Source organism: Tenrec ecaudatus, chromosome 12 (genome assembly GCF_050624435.1).
Source record: "Tenrec ecaudatus isolate mTenEca1 chromosome 12, mTenEca1.hap1, whole genome shotgun sequence".
NCBI classification, from domain to species: Eukaryota; Metazoa; Chordata; class Mammalia; order Afrosoricida; family Tenrecidae; genus Tenrec; species Tenrec ecaudatus.
The window spans coordinates 128,802,649-128,821,884 of record NC_134541.1 but is presented as its reverse complement, the minus strand read 5'-3'; the positions used below and the strand labels follow the sequence as shown (position 1 = coordinate 128,821,884).

Here is a 19,236-nt window from a genome sequence, read left to right as displayed (position 1 = left end):
AAGGGAAGGCGCGTGATCCACAGGGGAGCATCCAGACATGTCTCCCTACGGAACGCTTTCTCCCCTCTTTGCTCTCTCCCCCACCCCCAGCAGCTGCGTTTGTTGAGTTCCTGTTTTGTGTTCAGCACGTTGTCAGACATCAGGGCTAAGCGGGGAGCTGGCTGATGGCCCCACTCGCTCAGTCTGCTGGACCGAAGACAAAGGGGGAGCTGAACCCTGAGTCTTGCTGGATCCCCGTCCCTTTAATCCCCTAAACCCTGTTCTTCAAAGGCTTTAAAAACCAGTAAGGAATATGATTCCGTAAAGAATCTCACCCCACACTTAAGAGATCCCTTTTTGGAGACGCAGATTGACAGACGGGCTGGACGGGCATGGTGGCCACGGGTTTACACAGAGGTGGTGGTTTTTCATACTTATCGACCAGTATTCACGGAACGCCTGCGGCGTGGTGTGCTCAGAGCTCCCTGCAGTGAATGCAAGGACGAGTTCCACGAACAAGGTATCTTCAGAGAGACGGACAGGACAACGCAGAGGCCTGGTGCCAGAGGCCTGACGGTGGGATGACCACCGTGACTTCAAGGGCCACAGAGGCGCTGAGAGTGTGTGGTGACGGGGCTGCTCAGAGGCCAAGAGATGAGGGCCAAACCATAGCACAGAGGCTCCACTGATGGGGAAGCAGAGCCGCACTTGGGCCCTTTGTCTGGGCGACAAGGCTGAGGAACAGGACAGAAAGTGGAAAAGGAGATAGTTCTCTGATACTCACTTGACACACACACCGTTACCTGCGGGCGTCTGGGCCGGCAACAGGGCAAGGAAGGGCCCTGCCCTTCACTGGAGGACAGGACCTGAAAAGAGGCTCCAGGGGTCGTCCTCGGCCAGCCACGACAGCCTTGAGGCTGGCATTTTGGATTTGAACACTCAATGCCAGTGTAGGGTCAAGGAGGCCCACACCCCTTGGGCCCGGGTCTGCCCCGCCAGGGAGGCCTGGGCCAGGGTAGCTGACAGCATGTAGGCAGGAGATGGGTCCAGACAGGTCGGCTCAAAAAGGAGTTTGTGGGCGCTCTGTCTGAAGAGGAGGTGCCGTAATATTGGTTCTGGGTGACGCCAGCCAGCAGCAATAAGACAGAAGAGACCACAGGCCAATCTCATATCTAAATATTTATGGGAGGGAAAATACTAAATAAAATATTAGCAAATAGAAGCCAGGCATGCATGAAATGCACAGTATACCACAACCTGAGCTGCTAGCATCATCCCCCATTTCCGTGGCTCAGAGGAGAAAAGGCACTTAATGGGCTCTATAAATGTCTAAAAGGTACTTAATGAAATCAACATCCAACTTGTATTAAAAAGTATTAATGAAATGGAGCAGTTGGATATTTTTCATTAACAACGATGAATATATATGTATCATTAAGTACCTTTTAAAATCTCTATATGTATGTCTCACACACACACACACACACACGACGTTTCAAGTAAAAGACGGGCCACGTGCTCAATGATGAAGCACCAGCTGCGTCAGGGTTGAAGTTGGGTACCAAGTGCGAAGCCCCACCGTCGTCACTGGTTCTTCACGTAGTTCCGGAGGAGAGAGCGAGCAGGTACGCAGCAGAAGAGGGTGAGGGGCAGACAAAGTGGACAAGGCGCCTTGGCTGTAGGGCTTTAGTCTTTTCAGAATGAGAGCATAGTGAACACACAAGGAAAACCTAAACGATTTCGAGGCGTGTTAGAATTAAAACCATCGCCAGCCACTTAGAAAATGTCTTGGAAGAAAAGATAACCTGCCATAGCAACGCACATGGGAAACTGCCAGGAAATGCACGGGGTCTAGAGGCAGACCACTTTGGAATGCTATTGGGTGTCCTTGGAAGCGTGCACTGGCTGGAGAGGCCGCCCCAGTTCTTGGATGAGGAGACTCGGTGCATTGTGGGTGCTGGATCCAAACCAAACCAAACCAATGATAGGAGTCTGCCAACTCATATCAGCCCTATAGGACAGAGTAGACTGCCCCGTGGGGTTCCGAGAATGGAACCTGTAGGCAGGAGAAAGCCCCACCTTTCTCCCCTGGAGCAGCTGGTGGTTTCAAACTGCCAACCTTGCAGGCTTCAGCCCAGTGCTCAACCACAGTGCCTCCGGGGCCCCTGTGTGCCAGGTCACTCTGAATAAATCTGCCCAAGTGTAAAACCACAAGCCGATGCTAGACCGTTCATGTAAGAAATTCACCAGCAGGAATAGGCCAAGAAAACTTCTGCCAAGAATAGCCAGGGAAGACTTAGCTCCCTCGCTCCTAAGCCCATTGTGGTTCCGACAGAAGCAGTTGTTGGTCTCACCTTACGTCCGCGCAAGGAAAGCGGAAATCCAAAAGTTGGCCCAAGCCTATTCCGGTTGTAAATGAAGACAGACTTAACGTTTTTCACCAGTGGTGAAAAAATGAGTCCCTCCCCTTTAAGGAACCTAAACTCACTCACTGCCAATTGAGTCGATGGTGACTCTTGGCTACCCTATGGGACAGGGCAGAAGGGTCCCTGGGGGTTTCTGAACTGGTGACTCTTCAGGGGAGGAGGGAGCTTCCTCTTTCACCCTGAAGCAGCAGAAAACCCAGAATGGTCTTCTATTGAATGACTGTTGTGTCTCCAGACGCTCACACCTCCCTCTGTCCTTCAGGATAATGCTCAGCTGTCCCCACCCTCATGACACTTGGTCACCTGTGCATCTCTTCTCTTCCCTTGCGTCCACCCCTGGAGTCTGCCCACCCGTCCTGCCATCAGCACATATTTACTGCGCTGCTGGGTGGTCATCCTGCATGCTCACGATGGGGGATGGGAGGCGCAGGGCCTTGGCTGACTCAGCGCCTGGACAATTACTTCCCTACAAAAACCATGGAGCCAATGAGGGCCCTTCCTAAAGCCCCAAACAACACGGGTCAAGTTGCTTTCAACCCATAGCGGCCCTATCAGCAGAGTCGGACTGCCCCACGGGTTTCCAAGGCTCATTCTGACGGAAGCGGACCCCCACGAGGCAGCTGGTGGGTTCCAACTGGTAACCTTTGAGTTAGAAGCAAACCTCTGTGCCACCAAGGACCCTCTATCCCGCTTTGTGTGTGGGGGTGGTGGTGGCATAGAATAAGCGCTCAGCAGGCATTCTTGAGTGGCAAGGCCTCCCACAGCTCTAGCTGTAGCCCCCACGCCCCTACCCCCGGGGCCAGGTGGCAGTGTTTGAGGCGGGAGCAGGGCTCCGGGCCCCATCTTGTCTGGTTCAGTTTCCGTGAGTCAGGTTCTGATGCGAGGTCAGCATTTCCTGGAGCCTCGCTCATCTGCCTTCCCCCACTCTGTGAGTGGGGGGGGGGGGTCTGTGCCTGCTAAAGAGGGAGGGGGCTCTTTCTTGAGAGACTGCCCCCAGCCTTTAAGGGGACTCCAAGCCCAGGAGACCTCCTAAGCTTCCCCTCCCCACCTCCTCTCCCACCTGCACTTTCTGACCTGTCCCGTGAGCGCTGCTTCTGTCTGCCCCTCCCCTCATGAGACTCGGCTCTGCGGCGTGGGTCATCGTGAGAACAATCCAGTTAGGGGCCAGTTCCGCCATCAGATGCAACACCCAGGTGGGGGCTTCCTCCTACTCAATACACTGCGCCTTATTTTTCTACGCAGGGAGAATCCATCTTTAGATACCCCTCTTTCTCATGCCAAGGAACTCTGCCGTCTAATATTGAGACTGTCAGGGAGCCCCGGTGGCACTGTGGGTTAGTGGGGGGCTGCCAACTGCAAGGTGGGCGGCTGAAGCCCCCTCAGGGATCCTCAGGAGGAAGGCACAGCTGGCTGCTCCCGGAACGACTGACCGGCTCAGAGACTCTCCGTGGAGTCACGGCGACTGGGAATTGCCTGCGGGTAGTGTGGATTTGGATTCGGACTGAGCCTGAACTAGGTCCGCTCTTCACTCAGACCCACGGAGAGGACACGTCTTTGGCAGCTGCCTTGTGCATTTTCTCAACTGTCTGACGCAATAGTTAGGGTATTGAAATACTCAAACCGAACCCACTGGTGTGGTGATTGCATGTTGGGCAACAGTTCGAGCCCACCTCTGCGGAAGAAAGAGGAGGCTCTCTATACCCACAGGGGCTGCTCTCCTCTGCCATTTAGGGGTCACTAGGAGCCGGAATGGACTCGATGGTCCCGGTTTATTGATTCATTAAGTTTTAATTTGCCTTGGTGCCGTAGCTCAGAGGTGCAGGACAGAGGTGTGGGAGTAGATGGCCGAGTGTCTACAATGGCTATCATTCCCACCCCATTGACCTTGGCCACGTCCTTTCATAAAAATCGAGTGTCAGCCCAGAGAATGCCCAGAAATGATCCGTAGAGAAGGGATTGAACGGACGGCAACTTCCAGGCCAGACTGGAACGATCCGCCCTTTGGAGCCAGAGCGTAATGCATTGCAGGTTAATAGATCAGTGGAAGCTGTTTTGTCAGCTCATAAAAAGGTGCATGGAATAAATTTTTATAATAAATAGTTCTGCTGAGCATACGTTATGTGTGGGGTTATGAAAAGCTTTGGGAAATGGATGCTTTTAGGCTGCAGATCCAGGCCTGGATCCCTCCGTTGAGCCTTCAGACTGGGAGGCCTGTCCGGAAGCCCAGGCCACCTGGCTCATTGCCACACCTCGCCGGCACTGTGCCCACCTGTGGTGTTATCCTTTCAGCATTTGCCCCTTACTTGTTGAGGGCAGCTTGGTGGCATTAATCTGGTTGGGGGAAGGGCAGGCAGCAGTTTGGAGAGAGAACAGATTCTCAGATTCCAGCAGAGGTGACACACTCAGAGAGCAAGCCCCTTCCTGATCTTCTTCTCCCAGTGCTGGCTCGTGCGCATGCTAGACGATGAGAAGACTCAGCATCTCAACAGCCCTCTAGGCTCCCAGCCACGGAGCCAGTGCTGACTCATGGCGAGCCAAAGGACACAGTAGAACTGCCCCTGTGAGTTTCCCGGACTGTCTCTCTTTACAGAAGTAGACAGCCTTGTCTTTCTCCCACGGATCAGCTGGTGGTTTCGAACTGCCGACCTTGCAGGTAGCAGCCCATCTCGTAACCCCTATGCCACACCAGGCCTCCTTTCTACAGCCCTGGTCACAGTTAAATGCTGGTCGTATTGTATTTGACCTTTTAAAACAGCTGTACCCCCTGGGAAAAGTGACTGCGAAGCCCGCCAGCTTTTACACTCGTGCTCGTATTCTCGATGTGCTTCTCGCCAGCCTCATCCCTGGTCCCTTCCGCTATTCCCTCCCGGGGTCAGAGCCGGCCTGTGAACGGGCAGCACAGGCCCTCTGGGCCCCACCGTCTCCAGGCGCCTGGTGTTAAACAGCCCTGCTTTATCTCGGCTGAGCTCAGGATGGTCGTTATCATTGGAAATATGAGCGCTGCTCTTGTAATGCAAGGTCAGAGCAGTCTTGGTTATCACAGTCAATATTTTGGTCAGTTCGGCAGTTGCTTAGTAACCGAAATTAAACTGACCAGAAGATGGAAAACATGAAATGCGTTTTTAGTGAGTGCCTTCAGCTGCCAGCAAGGCCTGTTTAAAGGTGCTTGCGTTTGTTTCTGTTTTGTTTTTTAAAGACAATTTAGAACCCCGTGGGAGATGGTGTCCTGTTTTCTGGATATGAGATCCATCTTTGAAATCTAAAGGAGCTCTGGTAGAGTAGTGGGTACGAGTTGACCTGCAATCTGCAATGTCAGTAGTTCAAGGCCACCACCTACTCCTCGGGAGAAAGACAGGGCTTTCTACTCTCGTAAGGAATTACAGCCTTTGAAACTGGGCGGGGGAGGGGGGTGGAGTTGCACCTTGTCCTATAGAGTGGCTGAGTCAGCATCAACTAGATGGCAGTGAGTTTGACTTTGTGTGTGTGAGTTTTAACATCCAAAGCCACTCTCTGAGAGGGAAGCAAAGGCTCTCTGTCTCCCAGGAGGTTCCCAGCACAGGCCCTTGACACCAGGCAGGATTTGGACCCTTAAAGGTCTAGAACAGCGGTTCTCAACCTGTGGACCTTGACCCCTCTGGGGGTGAACGACCCTTTCACAGGGGTCGCCCTATTCATCGCAGTAGCAAAATGATGGTGATGGAGTAGCAATGACAATAACGTGATGGCTGGGGGGGGGGGCGCCACCACATGAGCAGCTGTGTGAAAGGGTCCCAGCATTGGAAGGTCGAGAACCACTGGAACTTGTAGGTCTTAGGACCGAACCGCTCTCCACTCTATCCCTGCCGTGTGTCTGATCCTCATTCTCGCCCTTGCCCCACTGCCTCGGAGTGTGGGAGTGGGTGTATGGAGCTGAGTGGGGGCCATGGCCGCCAGGCAGCCACTCCTCCCACCCTCGCTAGTGGAGGAGTAGCAGAGGATTTCCTAGTAAGGCCTTTGGGGGCCAAGCATCTGTCCCTCCCCTGCCTTCATCCACGGAGCAAATCTGAAGTGAACATCTTCTTAAATCTGCCTGAAGAGACACCCAGCAGGGCCTGCCTCTCCCCCCCCCTCCTCCCCTCCCATGTGCATCCTCACAAAGAGTCACTGGTGTCCGTCCCAGGGGAGCTCATCCAGGGAGTTGGGGTGGTGGGAACAGCTGAGCACCGCCACCACCCACCCCCAGAAGGACAGCCACTCTGCAAGCCACACCTCCAACCGGGCAGGGGCTCTGCTCAGAAGCAGGACGGTTGGGCCACAAATGCAAACTGAGCATGAGCACTGGACGCAGAGAAATGTGGAGCAGGATTAGCAATGCAAAGCAAACACGGGGTCTTTTCTTTATTCTTTAATGAGCCAGGTGAGAGCAACAGGCATGAAGAAGAGCCCAAGGAAGGAAGATAAGAAGCGGCCTAGCTAACGTACGGTCTGGGAGGGAAGCAGGGAAGAGTAAAGAAAGAGCCAATGTCCCAGGGAAGTGAGGCCGATAGAGCAGGGGTAGGCTGCCAACAGCAGGCATATATTTACCAGGTGCCCTGCACAGAGAGGGAGAGGCGTTTTCAGGATGAAGATGAATTAGCCAGAGGTAAGAAGCATGAAAGGGCTCTTCGGAGCCAAGCAGGGAGGGACCAGGAAACCCTTCAGCCCAGGCCAACATCAGCCAGTCCCAAGCCCCACAGCCAGCTCTCTGGGGTCCTCAAAAGCCAGGCGCTGGCAACCACCTCTCCCCGATCAATTTTTTGGGGCGTGCTCTACCCAGCAGCCGCCTGTCCACCTGCTCTTTTCAGAAAACGTGGCACTGCCAAGATCGACAGGAACTGGGGTGACTGTCTACAGGTGCCCAGCCCAGGGCCCCAGACGTGTTCACAGAGCAAGCGGGTGCACGGTGAACGATTCTTAGCCACTGAGAGAAGTTTGCCACATGGACTCCAGACGCACGCTGAGTAGTAACTGCCTGCCTGGCATTCGGGGCTGTGTTTAAAAGTTGGGCTCAAAAAAATAAATTAAATAAAATAAAAGTTGGGTTCTACCTTGCCCAACATTCGCCGGCCTTCGGTGTTATCGGGTACCCTCCACCAGCAAGTCGCCTTGCCGGCAGCTGGATGGTCCCTCGCGTGTGTTACGTTGTGCTGGGGACTCCTCCGCTGTTTCTTTTTGTTCTTTGCACGTGTAAGGTGCCTTTTCCTCTGTTCCCAAGCTCGGCTGTTTTCTGTCTAAGCGCCTGTGGTCTTCAGAGATGATACGGTGTTGGCTTTCATAATGGGAGCTGCCCCACCATGGGCTCTTCTAAGCAGAAGCATCATTGGGGTTCCTCTTACTTGGAGACACTACCAGACCCCACTAAAAATAGCTTCCTTTAAGTAGGCCATCGTCCCAATGGCCCCGGGCTTCTCTCAGACCCAGCTGAAAGCAGGATACTGTTTCAGGGACGGCCCAGTCGGCCTGGATCCTGGTCACAAGGCCTCTGGGAGCCCGTTCAGCTGCTGGGGGCGATGAGCGCCTGAGATCACCACAGAAGCCAGAAGCGCCAGGCAGGAGGAGAGTGGGGATGCCGCAGACACGGGCTGACCACCCAGGGCCCACTTCTCACCCCGTAGGGCGGGCGGGCACCTGGGTTCAACCCACATCTCACTGGGACCCGTCCAGCAGATTCCAAGGTTCAGAGCGGCTCTCTCACGGCCAGGCCCGTCCTTTGTCAGCAGCACTGACTGGGACCTGGTCTCCAGAAAGCTTCGGGGTCAGGCCTGGTGTCTGCAGGGGGCCCGGAGCTGCAGTTGTCAGAGGGCAGGGCCGTGGGGTGTGAGGTGGCTAGGTAGAGAGGTGGGTAGGCGCCACACATCAGCACCATGGCGTGGGAGTGGCCCCGGCAGGCCTCTGCTGAGTGTGGAACCCATCAAGGCAGCAAAACAGTGAGAAAACCCCCATGGGGGTGGGCCCTGAGCCCCCACCCCACAGAAGGGGGCTCCGTGGCTATAATGGTCCAGTGCTTCCCATGAGCCTTGGCCCCCCGGCTTCCTGAGGGGGCACAGGCTAGGTACTGGTTGGCAGGGGGCTGGGGGAAGGACTCCTCAGGAGGACTCCTTTACTTTCCCATTCCTCAAGGACGTGCTTTCAGAAACCACACTTAATGAGCCAGGTGTTTACAGAACCGACTGCAGCGCCTTCCTCTGCCCACACCAGCCCTCCTCCCTTCCCCTGCTTCTCCTTAGCCTCTCGGGGCCCTCTCAACCTGACCCAGAACTAGCCTCCCCCAAGCCTGGGAGGCTTCTACTCATCCTTCAGAACCCAGCACTCAAGTCACCGCTTCCCAACCCTTCCCGACTCCTTCCTCTAAGGGAAGGCAAGCTCTCCTCTTTTTGCAGAGTGCTCGATCCAGGCTTCTGTTCCAATTCTTGGCAGGACACGCTGTCGTTCATCTTTTTATGCATGTGTAATTTATTCTTGTCACTGTTGAATATGCATAGCAGAATGTACAACAATTGAACCATTTCTACATGGACAATTCTGTAACATGGATGACATTCTTCGAGCTGTTTTAGATACGCATACATAAAGTCGTGTGTGTGTGTGTGTGTGTGGTCTGAAACTAGCCCAAGTGCCACAAAAGCATGGACTATGGTTTCCATGTTACTCTCCCCCTATCATATAACCACTCAGACCAGTGTTTAGATCTAGTCTGTTCCATGGGGAAGGAGACCGCAAGACTTTCAAGGTTGTGGCCTGTGTGTGTGTGTTACAATACACACACACAACCATGCCAAACACTGTAGCACAGGCCATCCTAGCGGTAGGGTTCCACGTATGTAGACCTTGTTTTCTCCAAACCCCATCTCCACTCTCCTCATTTCCACCCCAGGGCCCGCCCTTCTCCCTCTTTCAAAGCCTGCTGCTTTTGTTTTGTAAACCATTTTTCTTCTATTTTTCCCTTTTATAATATATCATGAAGCACTTATCTTTGTGAGATGAGCTAACTTTGCTGAACACAACGTCTTCCAAATCCATCCGTGTTATAAGATGTTTGACACTTCGTGTTTTTTAAGGATGCATGATATGCCTTTGTATGTATGCGCCAGTTGTCTACCCAGTCTCCACAGATGGGCTTTTTGGTCGTTTCCGTCTTTTTGCTTCTGTGGGAAGGGCTGCAGTACACGTGTGTGCACATGTCTGTGTTCTGCTTATTTCTTTGCTGTGTATACCGAGTTAGAGAGACTACAGGCCATGTGGTTTTTCTGTTCATATTTGTTTAAGGAAGTTCCACCCTGTTGTCCATAGTGGCTGTACTATTCTGCAGTCCCAATGGCAGTCTATGATTATTCCAATCTCTCCGCGTCCTCTTCAGCATTTGTTAACTTTCTGTTTTTCTATGGATCTTTGAATTAGCATTTTATCTGACATATTGCCCAGAAAAATTTTTCCCACTCTGTGGATTCTCCTTTCACTCTTTTGAGAAACATAGATGGTATATTTTTCGGAGGTCCTAACCCTCTTTGTCTTCTGCAGTGGGTGTTGTTCACTCTGTTTGCTGGTGTATTTGTGCCTAGCATGACGGCCCTTAGGTTGGTCCCTATTTTTACACTGGTGATCATTTCAGTTCTGGGGTCTATACTTAGATCTTTAGTTCATCTTGAGTTCATTTTAGTATCTGACGTGATGCACGGGTCCCGTTTCATTCTTCTGCAAATGGAAATACAGTCTCTCCAGCACCTTTTGGTTTAAACAAACAAACAAACAAACAAAAAAGAACTCCTTCTTCCCCATTTAATGTGTCTTAGCCCCTTATCAGCAATGAGGTGTCTGAGTGCTCAGTTGTATTTCGGAGTTCTCTGTTCTGATCCATTTGTCTACAGATCGATTATGGCACCAGGTTATTAAAGTATCATCAGACAGATGGTTCTTGAAGATACTCTTCTAGTTGATGATATGTCTTTTCGCCTTTTCTTGGTAAAGTTCTGATGAGCAAAAGCTTGTTTTTTAGGTGTATGTTGTCGTTTGTTATTTGCTGTTTGTGCGTGTTGTGGTTTTAGGTGCACATTTTGGCCTTTAATCTGTTTTGAGTTTGCTTTTAGGTATGGCCTGAGGCCCGGGCCCTGTTTGATTTTTCCTCGTGTAGAAATCGTACTTGTCCCCGCGCCGGTTACTGAGGAGCCTCCTCGCCCCTGGCTGATGTACTGGGCACCCTTGTCAGCAGTCAGCCGGCGGCAATGTGCTGCTCGCTGCGGGCTCGCACTCTAGCCCACCAGCCCATGGGTCTGTTGCTGTGACAGGCTGTTTGATTGCATAATCTGTTTTTAAATCAAGAAGTTTAAGTCCTTTGTTCCCTTTCAACATCGCTGCAGTTATTTGGTGCCTCTTGCCATTCCATATAAAATGAAATACTTGCTTTCCCGTGTCTTCCCAAGAAGGCTGTTGGGATTTTTATCAGAGCTGCCTTGAATCTATCGGTCGCTTTGGGTAGTATTATCATCTGAACCATCCTTGAACCTGGGACAACTTTCCATTCACCAAAGACGTCTTTTAACACCTTTCAGCAGAGTTTTGTAATTTTCATTGTATAAATCTTAACTCCTCTCCGGTTAAATTTATTCCTAGGTGTTTTGTTTTCTTAGATGCATTGTACGTGAGAGTGCTTCTCTAATTCCTCTTGCAGACTTCTCTTGCCTGGTGTATCGACCCAACAGAGTTTTGTTTGTTGGCTACACACCCTTCCACTTTGCACACCCTTCCACTTTGCTCATATTTCTTCCTTAGTTCAGGAGGCTCATTTGTGGCATCTTTGGGATCTTTCTGCACATAAGATCCTGACTATTATTAGGAATAAGTCACTTGGCTGTTTCTTTTCCAACACGGGCACCTTTTTCTGGCCTCATTGCTTTGGCTGGACCTCCTAGTAAGATGTTAAATAGAAGAAACAAGAGTGGACACTGTTGCCTTGTTCCTGATTTCAAGAATCTTTCTCCATTAGTATCGTGTTGGCTGTTGGTTTTCACTTTTGCCCCAAACCATATTGAGGCATTCCCCTTTCATTCTCGTCGCCTCGAGGGTTTTCATCAAGAAAGCATGTTGGATGTTATTGGGTGTGTGTGTGTGTGTGTGTGTGTGTGTGTGTGTGTGTGTGTTTTCATCCATAAAGATGATCATCTGTTTCCTCTGTCCCGTTGTCTGTTACGTCGATTGATTCTTCCAATGTTGAACCATCCCTTTGCTCCTGGAATTACTCGCACGGATTTGGTCTATTCGTGGCTGTCTCCCCGTGACACTGGAAGCCTCTCTCCCACTGTAGGCAGCGGCATCTCCTCCCCGTACATGGTGAAATCGGGTGACTCTGCCAGGCTCTGGTCACAAAGCGGCATCCTGTTAATCACCTGCCCCAGCCTGCCTTGTTGCTGACTAATGCGCTCTCCCTCTCCCCTCCCTAGGGCTGACGAAATTGAAATGATCATGACGGACCTCGACAGAGCAAATCAGGTAAGGTTTTCAATGGCTTGAGGCGTGGAATGACGAGAGTGTACCCGTTCCCTTCACTGGGAGATGTTCTAAATCCAACCCATGCCACGAAGTGGTTCTCAGCCCCAGAAGGCCACAGCCATGACCTCTTCCCCACTCCATTTTGCAGCTGGCTAGTCTCAGGCCAAGGAAGGTTAAGTGGTCTGCCTAGGTTACCCAAGCCAGCATGGCCCCAGTGAGATGAAATCCTCCTCCTCCTCCTGCTCCACTCTCCGATCCCAGCTTGTCACTTGGCGCATGTCCCGTAGGGCACTTGCCACGGTGCTGGGTGAGGGTGGTCCCCAGACCTTGACAAGCACTCAAAGTCCTGTCCTTGCCCACTCCCTGGGCCACAGAACACTCTGCAGCCGAGGGGAACTGAAGCTGGTTTATGTGTGAGAATGCACCTGAATGGGCTGGTTTCTGAGTTCTTCAGGGAGCCTTTGTGGCTGCAGCGCTGGACACCTCTGATCCTCAAGCCCGGCACACACTGCGTGTTTCGGAGAGACATGTGGCCTGCGTCATGTCAGCAGGTGTCATGATCGTGGCAGTACTAACGAACTCAGACAGACTCACTGCCATCAAGTCCCTTCTGACTCGCAGCGGCCCTAGAGGACAGGGTAGATTGCTGTGCACCTTATGAGAGCAGACAGCCTCCTCTTCCTCCCCAGGAGCGGCTTGGTGCGATAGAACTATTGACCTTGCCATTAGTAGCCCAATGCATCACCCACTACGCCCCCAGGACGCCTCGCTGGCAAATGTTCAATCCACTTGAGCCTTGAACGACAAGCTGTGTAGGTCCACTCCTAAGGAGCTCTTTCCTGAAAGCGTGACACCATCTCCAGGTGAACAGTTCGTCAGCGGTAAAGCGAGTGGCGGTCAAGTGAGCTCCCACGGCGCTCGGGTATTTTGTATCGTGTTTAGCTCGATACCGTAAACCTGGGGAACACCATGGGGACCCATAAGAAGGGCCACTAATGATGCTGGAAGTGCCCCCAAGAAGCAGAGAAAGGGTAGGACATCACATGAACAAGTTGAGTTGCTTGACCCGTCCTAAAGGATGAAGTTTGCAGCTGCACCTGCCCTCCGTGTCGAGATCAACGAACCCAGAGTGAGGAGCCGTCTACAACACAGAAAAGGTTCTCCTGGGGCTGGGCTGCCGCGGTGGCTGCACTGAGCCAGTGCCAGCACTTGGCACCTTCTGCAGCCCTCCTCTTCATCTCCTGAAAAATGCAGCTTCCCTGTGGATACAGTGTGCCGGGGGCTTCGGAAGGTTCATGGGAAAATTCTCTTCCACAAACTCTGGGAAGCTCCCTAGTACATGACTCACCACTGTCAAGCCAACACCAACTCAGAGCGGCCCTACAGGACAGGGCAGAACTGCCCCTGGGAGATCCCAAGACTCAACTCTGCCTGGGAGTAAAAAGCCCCTTCTCTGTCTCCAAGAGCAGCCGGTGGTTTCAAACTTCTGGCCTTGCGGATAGCAGCCTGATGCTCAACCACTGAGCTACCAGGGTCCCTAGGAACACCATAGGTGAGGAGTCAAAGGTAATGTTTATAGTATCATTGTCAGGCCAGGCTGCTCTCACATTTCCCTAACTCACCCCTGATGTGATGTCCAGGATGGCTGCTCTTTGTGATGTCAACTGGTATTGGTGACATCCCAGGCTTTCTTCTTGCCTGAGGGCTAGATGCTCTCCACCCTTGGTGTCAGGCATCCACACCCCTAGCACTGTGCTATCCAAGGGTCACCGTGGCTTGGATGTAGGCACATCGCTGGGTTGCCTCACAGTGATATCGGTGCTGCTATTAGTCCCGTTTTACAGATGGGAAAACTGAGGCCAACAGCTGGTCAAGAGCCCGTGCTCTTAACCTGCCACGTGGTCGGGGGCTCCCGTTGCCTGTCCCTCAACGCCAGCCCATCCACCTCGCCCCACAGGCCGGGAAGCACGGCCTCACCTCACACTTCTCCTTACACATCCATTTCCTTGGATGGGTGCCTTAACTCAGCTGGTCTGTTTGGCTCACCTTGGCCTAGCCAAGCCAAAGACAAAGTTAGCCTTTGTCACACAATTGCTGTGTGTGTGTTGTCGCTTTCAACACATACAGAGAACGACTTCTGAGGCTGTCAGTCTTTACAGAAGCAGACAACCTCACCTTTCTCCCAAGAAACAGCTGGTGGATTCAGACTGCTGACCCTGTGGTCTGAGGCCCAATGCCTAACCCACTAAACCACCAAGGCCCCTAGAGGAAAGAGAAGAGGAAGTGGACTTGAGTGTCTAAGAGGAAGACCAGGAAGGTATTCAGGCCTTGACCTTCAACTAGGAGAACTCCTTCCCAGGTAGACATGAGAGGCGGGCCTCCCTGGCCAAAACCAGGTGGGAGGTAGGTAGGTAGGTGAGCTCTGGGCATGGAGGTGTGGGAGGCCAGGGGGCATGGTGGAGGACCGTGAGTCAGTCAGTAGAGACGTAGGTGAAAGGAGAGGCCCAGTCTGGGCTTTGGAGGAGGGCTCTCACTGCACATGGAGGAGTGGGTGGGAGTGGAGGGACCAGGCACAGCAGACAGTCAGCAGCTGTCTTGATAGAACAGGAGAGAGAGGTCCCTGGCCATGGAAGAGAGGTAGGCTCGGATGGGCAGGAGCGGGGAGCAGTGCGGCAAGATACCTGGCTCAGTGCCTCTCCAACTGGGGAGACTCCCCAGGAAGAGAGACACCCTCGTTCGCCTGGTGTCATGCAAACCATGCACCAGAGTGGGGATGCTCTGCTGAGACCAGTAGGTTTCTTGCTACAGTCCTTGTGTGTCTACCATGGGCAAGGAGGCTAGCCCTCAGCCACAGCAGCTATGGATGGTTGTGTCTCCTTCCCACCCACCTGAATGCACACCATCTGAAGGGTGGCAAGGAGTTCTGAGGGCACAGTGGTTACAAGTTGGCCTTCTAACTGCCAGGTCAGCAGCTTGAAACCACCATCACTCCGTGACAGAAAAACAGTGCTTTCGACTCCCATAGTGTTCCCGTCTCAGAAACCCGCAGGGGCAGCTCTTCCTTGTCCTACAGGGTCTCTGTGAGTCAGAATGAACTTGATGGCAGTGAGTTTGGTTTGGGGGCTTTCAGACCTTGTCCTCGTCTCTCAGAAAAATGCAGAGCACAAGCATGGGGCGGTCAAGGGATGCGCCCACGGAGGGCGTTACTGCCTGACACGCCTCTACTCTCCGTGAGGCAGCTCAGCCCTGGTCGATACCTGGGTGTTTGTGCCTCTGCCAGGCGTCTAACTGGGACAGAAGATCGAGGCGCTGTTGCGTGGGAGCCCCAGCTCTGTGTCTGGGGTTCTGTCTCCCCTCACTGATTGCAGTTGAAGCCATGCTTGTGGCCCCGGGAGGCAGAGGTGCTGACCCTGCATGCCCCTCACTCCCTCTCATGCTGCCTGAGCAACACACGATGAAGTTCCACGCAGTGGGCCACCCGTGACCCACACTCCTCATCCCCGCTGCTGCCCCTGCTCCCGCCTTTAACCGCCTTCTCTCCTGTTTCACTTGTCATGTTCAGCTGCCAAGCCACCTCAACTCTTGGGGGTGGGGGCGGGACTAAAGATTCATGGAAAAGGTAGGCTGACCTAACTAAGTCAAACAGGACATGACCACAAAGAGACAGGCCAGAGCGATTCTGCTCATGACCTTGGAAATGGAACGCAAGTGCAGAAGCTCTGGAGACATTCAGCAACCTGAGGGAGAAACAGCCGGGGCCAGGGGCTTGTGCTGGGAGCCAGGCCCTGCAGCCAGTTGAGTCTCAGCAGAAGCCAGATGCCTCGTGAGCCCGAGACCCGCGTGGCCTTAAGTTATGCTCCCGCCCAGACGTGTTGGGCATGGGTGTGAGTCCTGGGTGTGCTGCTCCCTCACTGCTGGGCTGAGAATGAGGCTGGCCAACGCCAAGACATGGTCATCATTGAGCTGGAGAAGCAAAGTGGGCATGTGCAGCTCACCTGGAAAGGCGCTGGAGGCACTGAGGGAAGCCTTCCTGCAGCAGTCACAGGTGCCGTGACCACCTTACGACCTCTCTTGATAGGATGCAGCCACCTGGTCAGGTGACTGAGGGCCTGAGAAGGGCCTGAGACAGGCCAGGCAGCTCTGGACGCTTTCTGAAACTGAGAGGCGGGAGGAGACTGGCAATAGGCAGGCCTGACCAAGGGCTGAGTTGGATGGGGTGCACTTCCCGGAGCTCCCCAAAAGCAGGCAGGCAGGAGGCCACCAGCACCAGCACGGAGCAGGTGAAGTCTCAGAGTGACCGGAATTGGGAGCCAACCTCAGTCGAGGTCATCGGACCTCAGGATCAGTCGAGGTCATCCGGACTCGACCGGCCAGCTCACTTCTTCCTCAGCAGCTAGCAGACCCGCAGTGCACCCCTCACTCACCCACCACCCAGTCAGACTCTCCTCAGCCACCTATTCCGTTGAGTCTGTTGCCCCACCCCCCGGCTCACTGGCGCATTGCCACCAGCCACCACATCCTCTGTATCCTCGCCCCCCACTACCACCTAAGATTGTGTTGTGTCCACACTCGTGAGACCACTCGAGCTCATCAGTGAAACGAGGGCCATGCCGTCCCTGGCATGCATCCTCGTGGGATCTGCGAAGGGCTTGTGCTCCTATGTCAGATGACCAGAAGGCGGCTAAGAAAGGCCGCGTGGCGGCCCTAGTCCCACTTGTTGCAGCAGGGCCGAGGGCTCGCTCCAGGGTGGCACTGCTTTCCTATACCTCGAATGGCATGCCCATCAGTGTCCAGGCATGCGTGCTGCTTCCTGGAGGGCCAGGGCCGCTCCTCCCCGTCCTGGTGCCCCCGGTCAGCTAGTGGCAACGCCGCTGGCAGCAGAGAGCGCAGTTGGCGCAGGATTAACTCCTCAGAGACAGGCCTGGCTCTCTCCAAAGAAGCCGCGCTTCCACTCTGTGCGTTTGTGGGACCCGCCACGGAGGCCAGCACCCACCCCGCCGCACATGCTCTCGGAAGAAGATGGCCAGAGCATCTCTAACTCAGTGTTTACCCGGGAGAATGACTCCCAGGAGCCGTCCTGCAATAAAATCCTCTTGGTCTATGAGAATAGGAAGAAATTGAATCAAAAGACTCTATTCCACTTGTATTTATTCAGTCTGGGAAATTCAGTGGGCCGGAGCGTTAGTATCAGCAGGGGATTCCTTGCTCCTAGCGTTAAATTACTGTCATAATCGCTCAATTATTTCTTCCTTGTACTGTTTAAAATAAAAATCCATCACATTCTGTGTTTTTTTTGCCTAGCATTTATTAGGTTGAGTGTTTAGGAAAATCAATTATAGCCAGTCAGGCATGAATTGATGAATGTTCTTGTAATAATTGTCAGTTGTTAAACCGAATGCTCTCTCTCTCGCTCCCCCCACCTCTTTGCGTTTCCTGCAGAGGGCAGAGGTCGCTCAGAGGGAGGCAGACACCTTACGGGAGCAACTCTCCTCAGCCAACCACTCTCTCCAGCTCGCCTCACAGATCCAGAAGGCTCCGGACGTGGTGGGTAATCGTGGCTGCCCAGGCCCTGCCCGCCTGGCACCTGCAACTGTCTCGCGCCGAACCTCTCCACTGGGGAATAATATCTTAGACCCCTCTTGCTTTCCTGATGGGGAGGGCATTTCATTCGGAGGGGCTGGAGCCGGGTACAGTCAGCAGGGCAAGGCTTGGCTGATTGAAGGGAGACCAGGCTGGTGAGGTGAGCTGGCCATGTCTTTGTAGAGGTCCCCGAGGGAATCCCTATGGCCTTTGTCCTCCTGGACATGAACCCCACCCCACCCCCAGGGAAAAGATGTTCCTGGTGAGCTGGGGCGGGGGGGGGGGGGGCGCCGAGGGAATAGCGTAGCCACCTGCCCCGCTGTAACTGCATCACCAGACTCACAGGAGGTGCTGACGGCCCGCCAGGCCCACGCCGCGGTCATTAGCTTCATGGTTTCTCCAAGGCTGACAAAGTCACTCTCTCCCAGAAAGTCCCCAAGGTGGGGATTTTTGAGGGTTCTGGACGCTGCTGTGAGGGAAGCGCTGGTAGTCCTCTGCGGTGACCCCTCACGCTGGTGCGCTTGGTTTCTTCCAGACTTGCCTCTGCAGGTCAGACCCAGGCAGTAAAACCCACCAGGCCTCAGTTGCCTCACTCGGAAGAGAAGAACTCTGGTCCTCTGATAAGCGGGTTGCCATGGGAGACGCTTTCATTCGCGAAGCCCTCGCCGCCGTGTGGCCCAGGCTGTCACATACCCTGGGGAGCAGGGAGGGTTGAGAGGCGGCGGTCTGGTAGGAAAACATTGGCTGTGGTGTTGAACCCCTACGTCAGCGTGGCATCCTCGATATCAGAGCCTGATCCGCAAGGCCGCTTAGTGTCCTGTCTTCATGCAGATGAGGAAGCAGGGGCAGGGAAACGCCTCGCCCCAGACCAGACGGAGCCTCAGCCCCTCGGGGCTACCTGTGTGTGGCAGAGGAGACTGTGCTGAGTTTGGGGAGTAGAGCACCAGGCCTCTGTCCCAGGGTGCCCTGGAGCACCTGAATGGTGTGCGTTTGGGTAGCAACGAGATCAAGCTCGCTGTCATTGGGCACCATCGGGAGTCCTGCAGCTCCCTCTTCCCGCCGTAGTGAAACGTGTGTGTGTGCACCGGGGCTCCCCGGGGTGGCCTGTGTGTGAGGGGCTCGCAATCACCCCACCTCTGACGAGGGTGGGGGCTGTCAAGGGAGGGGGCACGCCCTCCAATCTGCCCCCTCACACGGCCTAGCGCTCCCAGGCTGGCCTGTTGCACTGGAGGGTGAAGTTGGAGCACCGCCTTTCAGACCCTCGAGCCTGCACTGCGGTGGCGCTGGGGCCACCTCTCCAGAGGGGTCTTAGTTTTCTTTCTTTAAAGGAGGCACATGCTGATTTCAGATCTCAGACTGCCAAGGGGGCCGGGGACTCCTTTGCACGTGGTGGATGCTAGCCAGAAGAGAGCCCTGGTGCATGGGAAAGGTGCCACCCGCCTCGCCCGCAGGCCTCTCTGGCCGGGCTTGGGGCTCCGGGGGAAGCCAGTCGTCCAGGGTGCCTAAGCAGAATGTTTTGATTGAGAGGATTCTTGGCACCATCCAGGACTGTAGCCACCCAAACATTTCAGACAGAAATGGATATTTTTCCAGGTAGAGTAAGTTGTAGAGCCAAGGGGTGCTTCAATACTCCATCGTTGGCATCGAGTCTGCCCTCCACGAGTGGCCCGGCAGGGGTTTCCATGGGGGTTGAGCTCCCGCACAGCCAGGGCCCCGCAGCTTCAGCTGGCTGGGCAGTGCGCGCAGGAAA

General features: G+C 54.0%; 1 protein-coding gene across 9 annotated transcripts in view; it reads left to right on the top strand.

Annotated features, from left to right (window-relative positions):
- Positions 1-19,236, top strand: part of CUX1 (cut like homeobox 1) — a 382,248-nt gene that overhangs the window by 281,004 nt on the left and 82,008 nt on the right. For all 9 annotated transcript variants that reach the window (XM_075564912.1, XM_075564911.1, XM_075564909.1 and 6 more), the window contains exons 9-10: positions 11,858-11,906; positions 17,346-17,450. In XM_075564912.1, the coding sequence (XP_075421027.1) occupies positions 11,858-11,906; positions 17,346-17,450 (154 nt within the window). The remainder of the gene's footprint in view (positions 1-11,857; positions 11,907-17,345; positions 17,451-19,236) is intronic.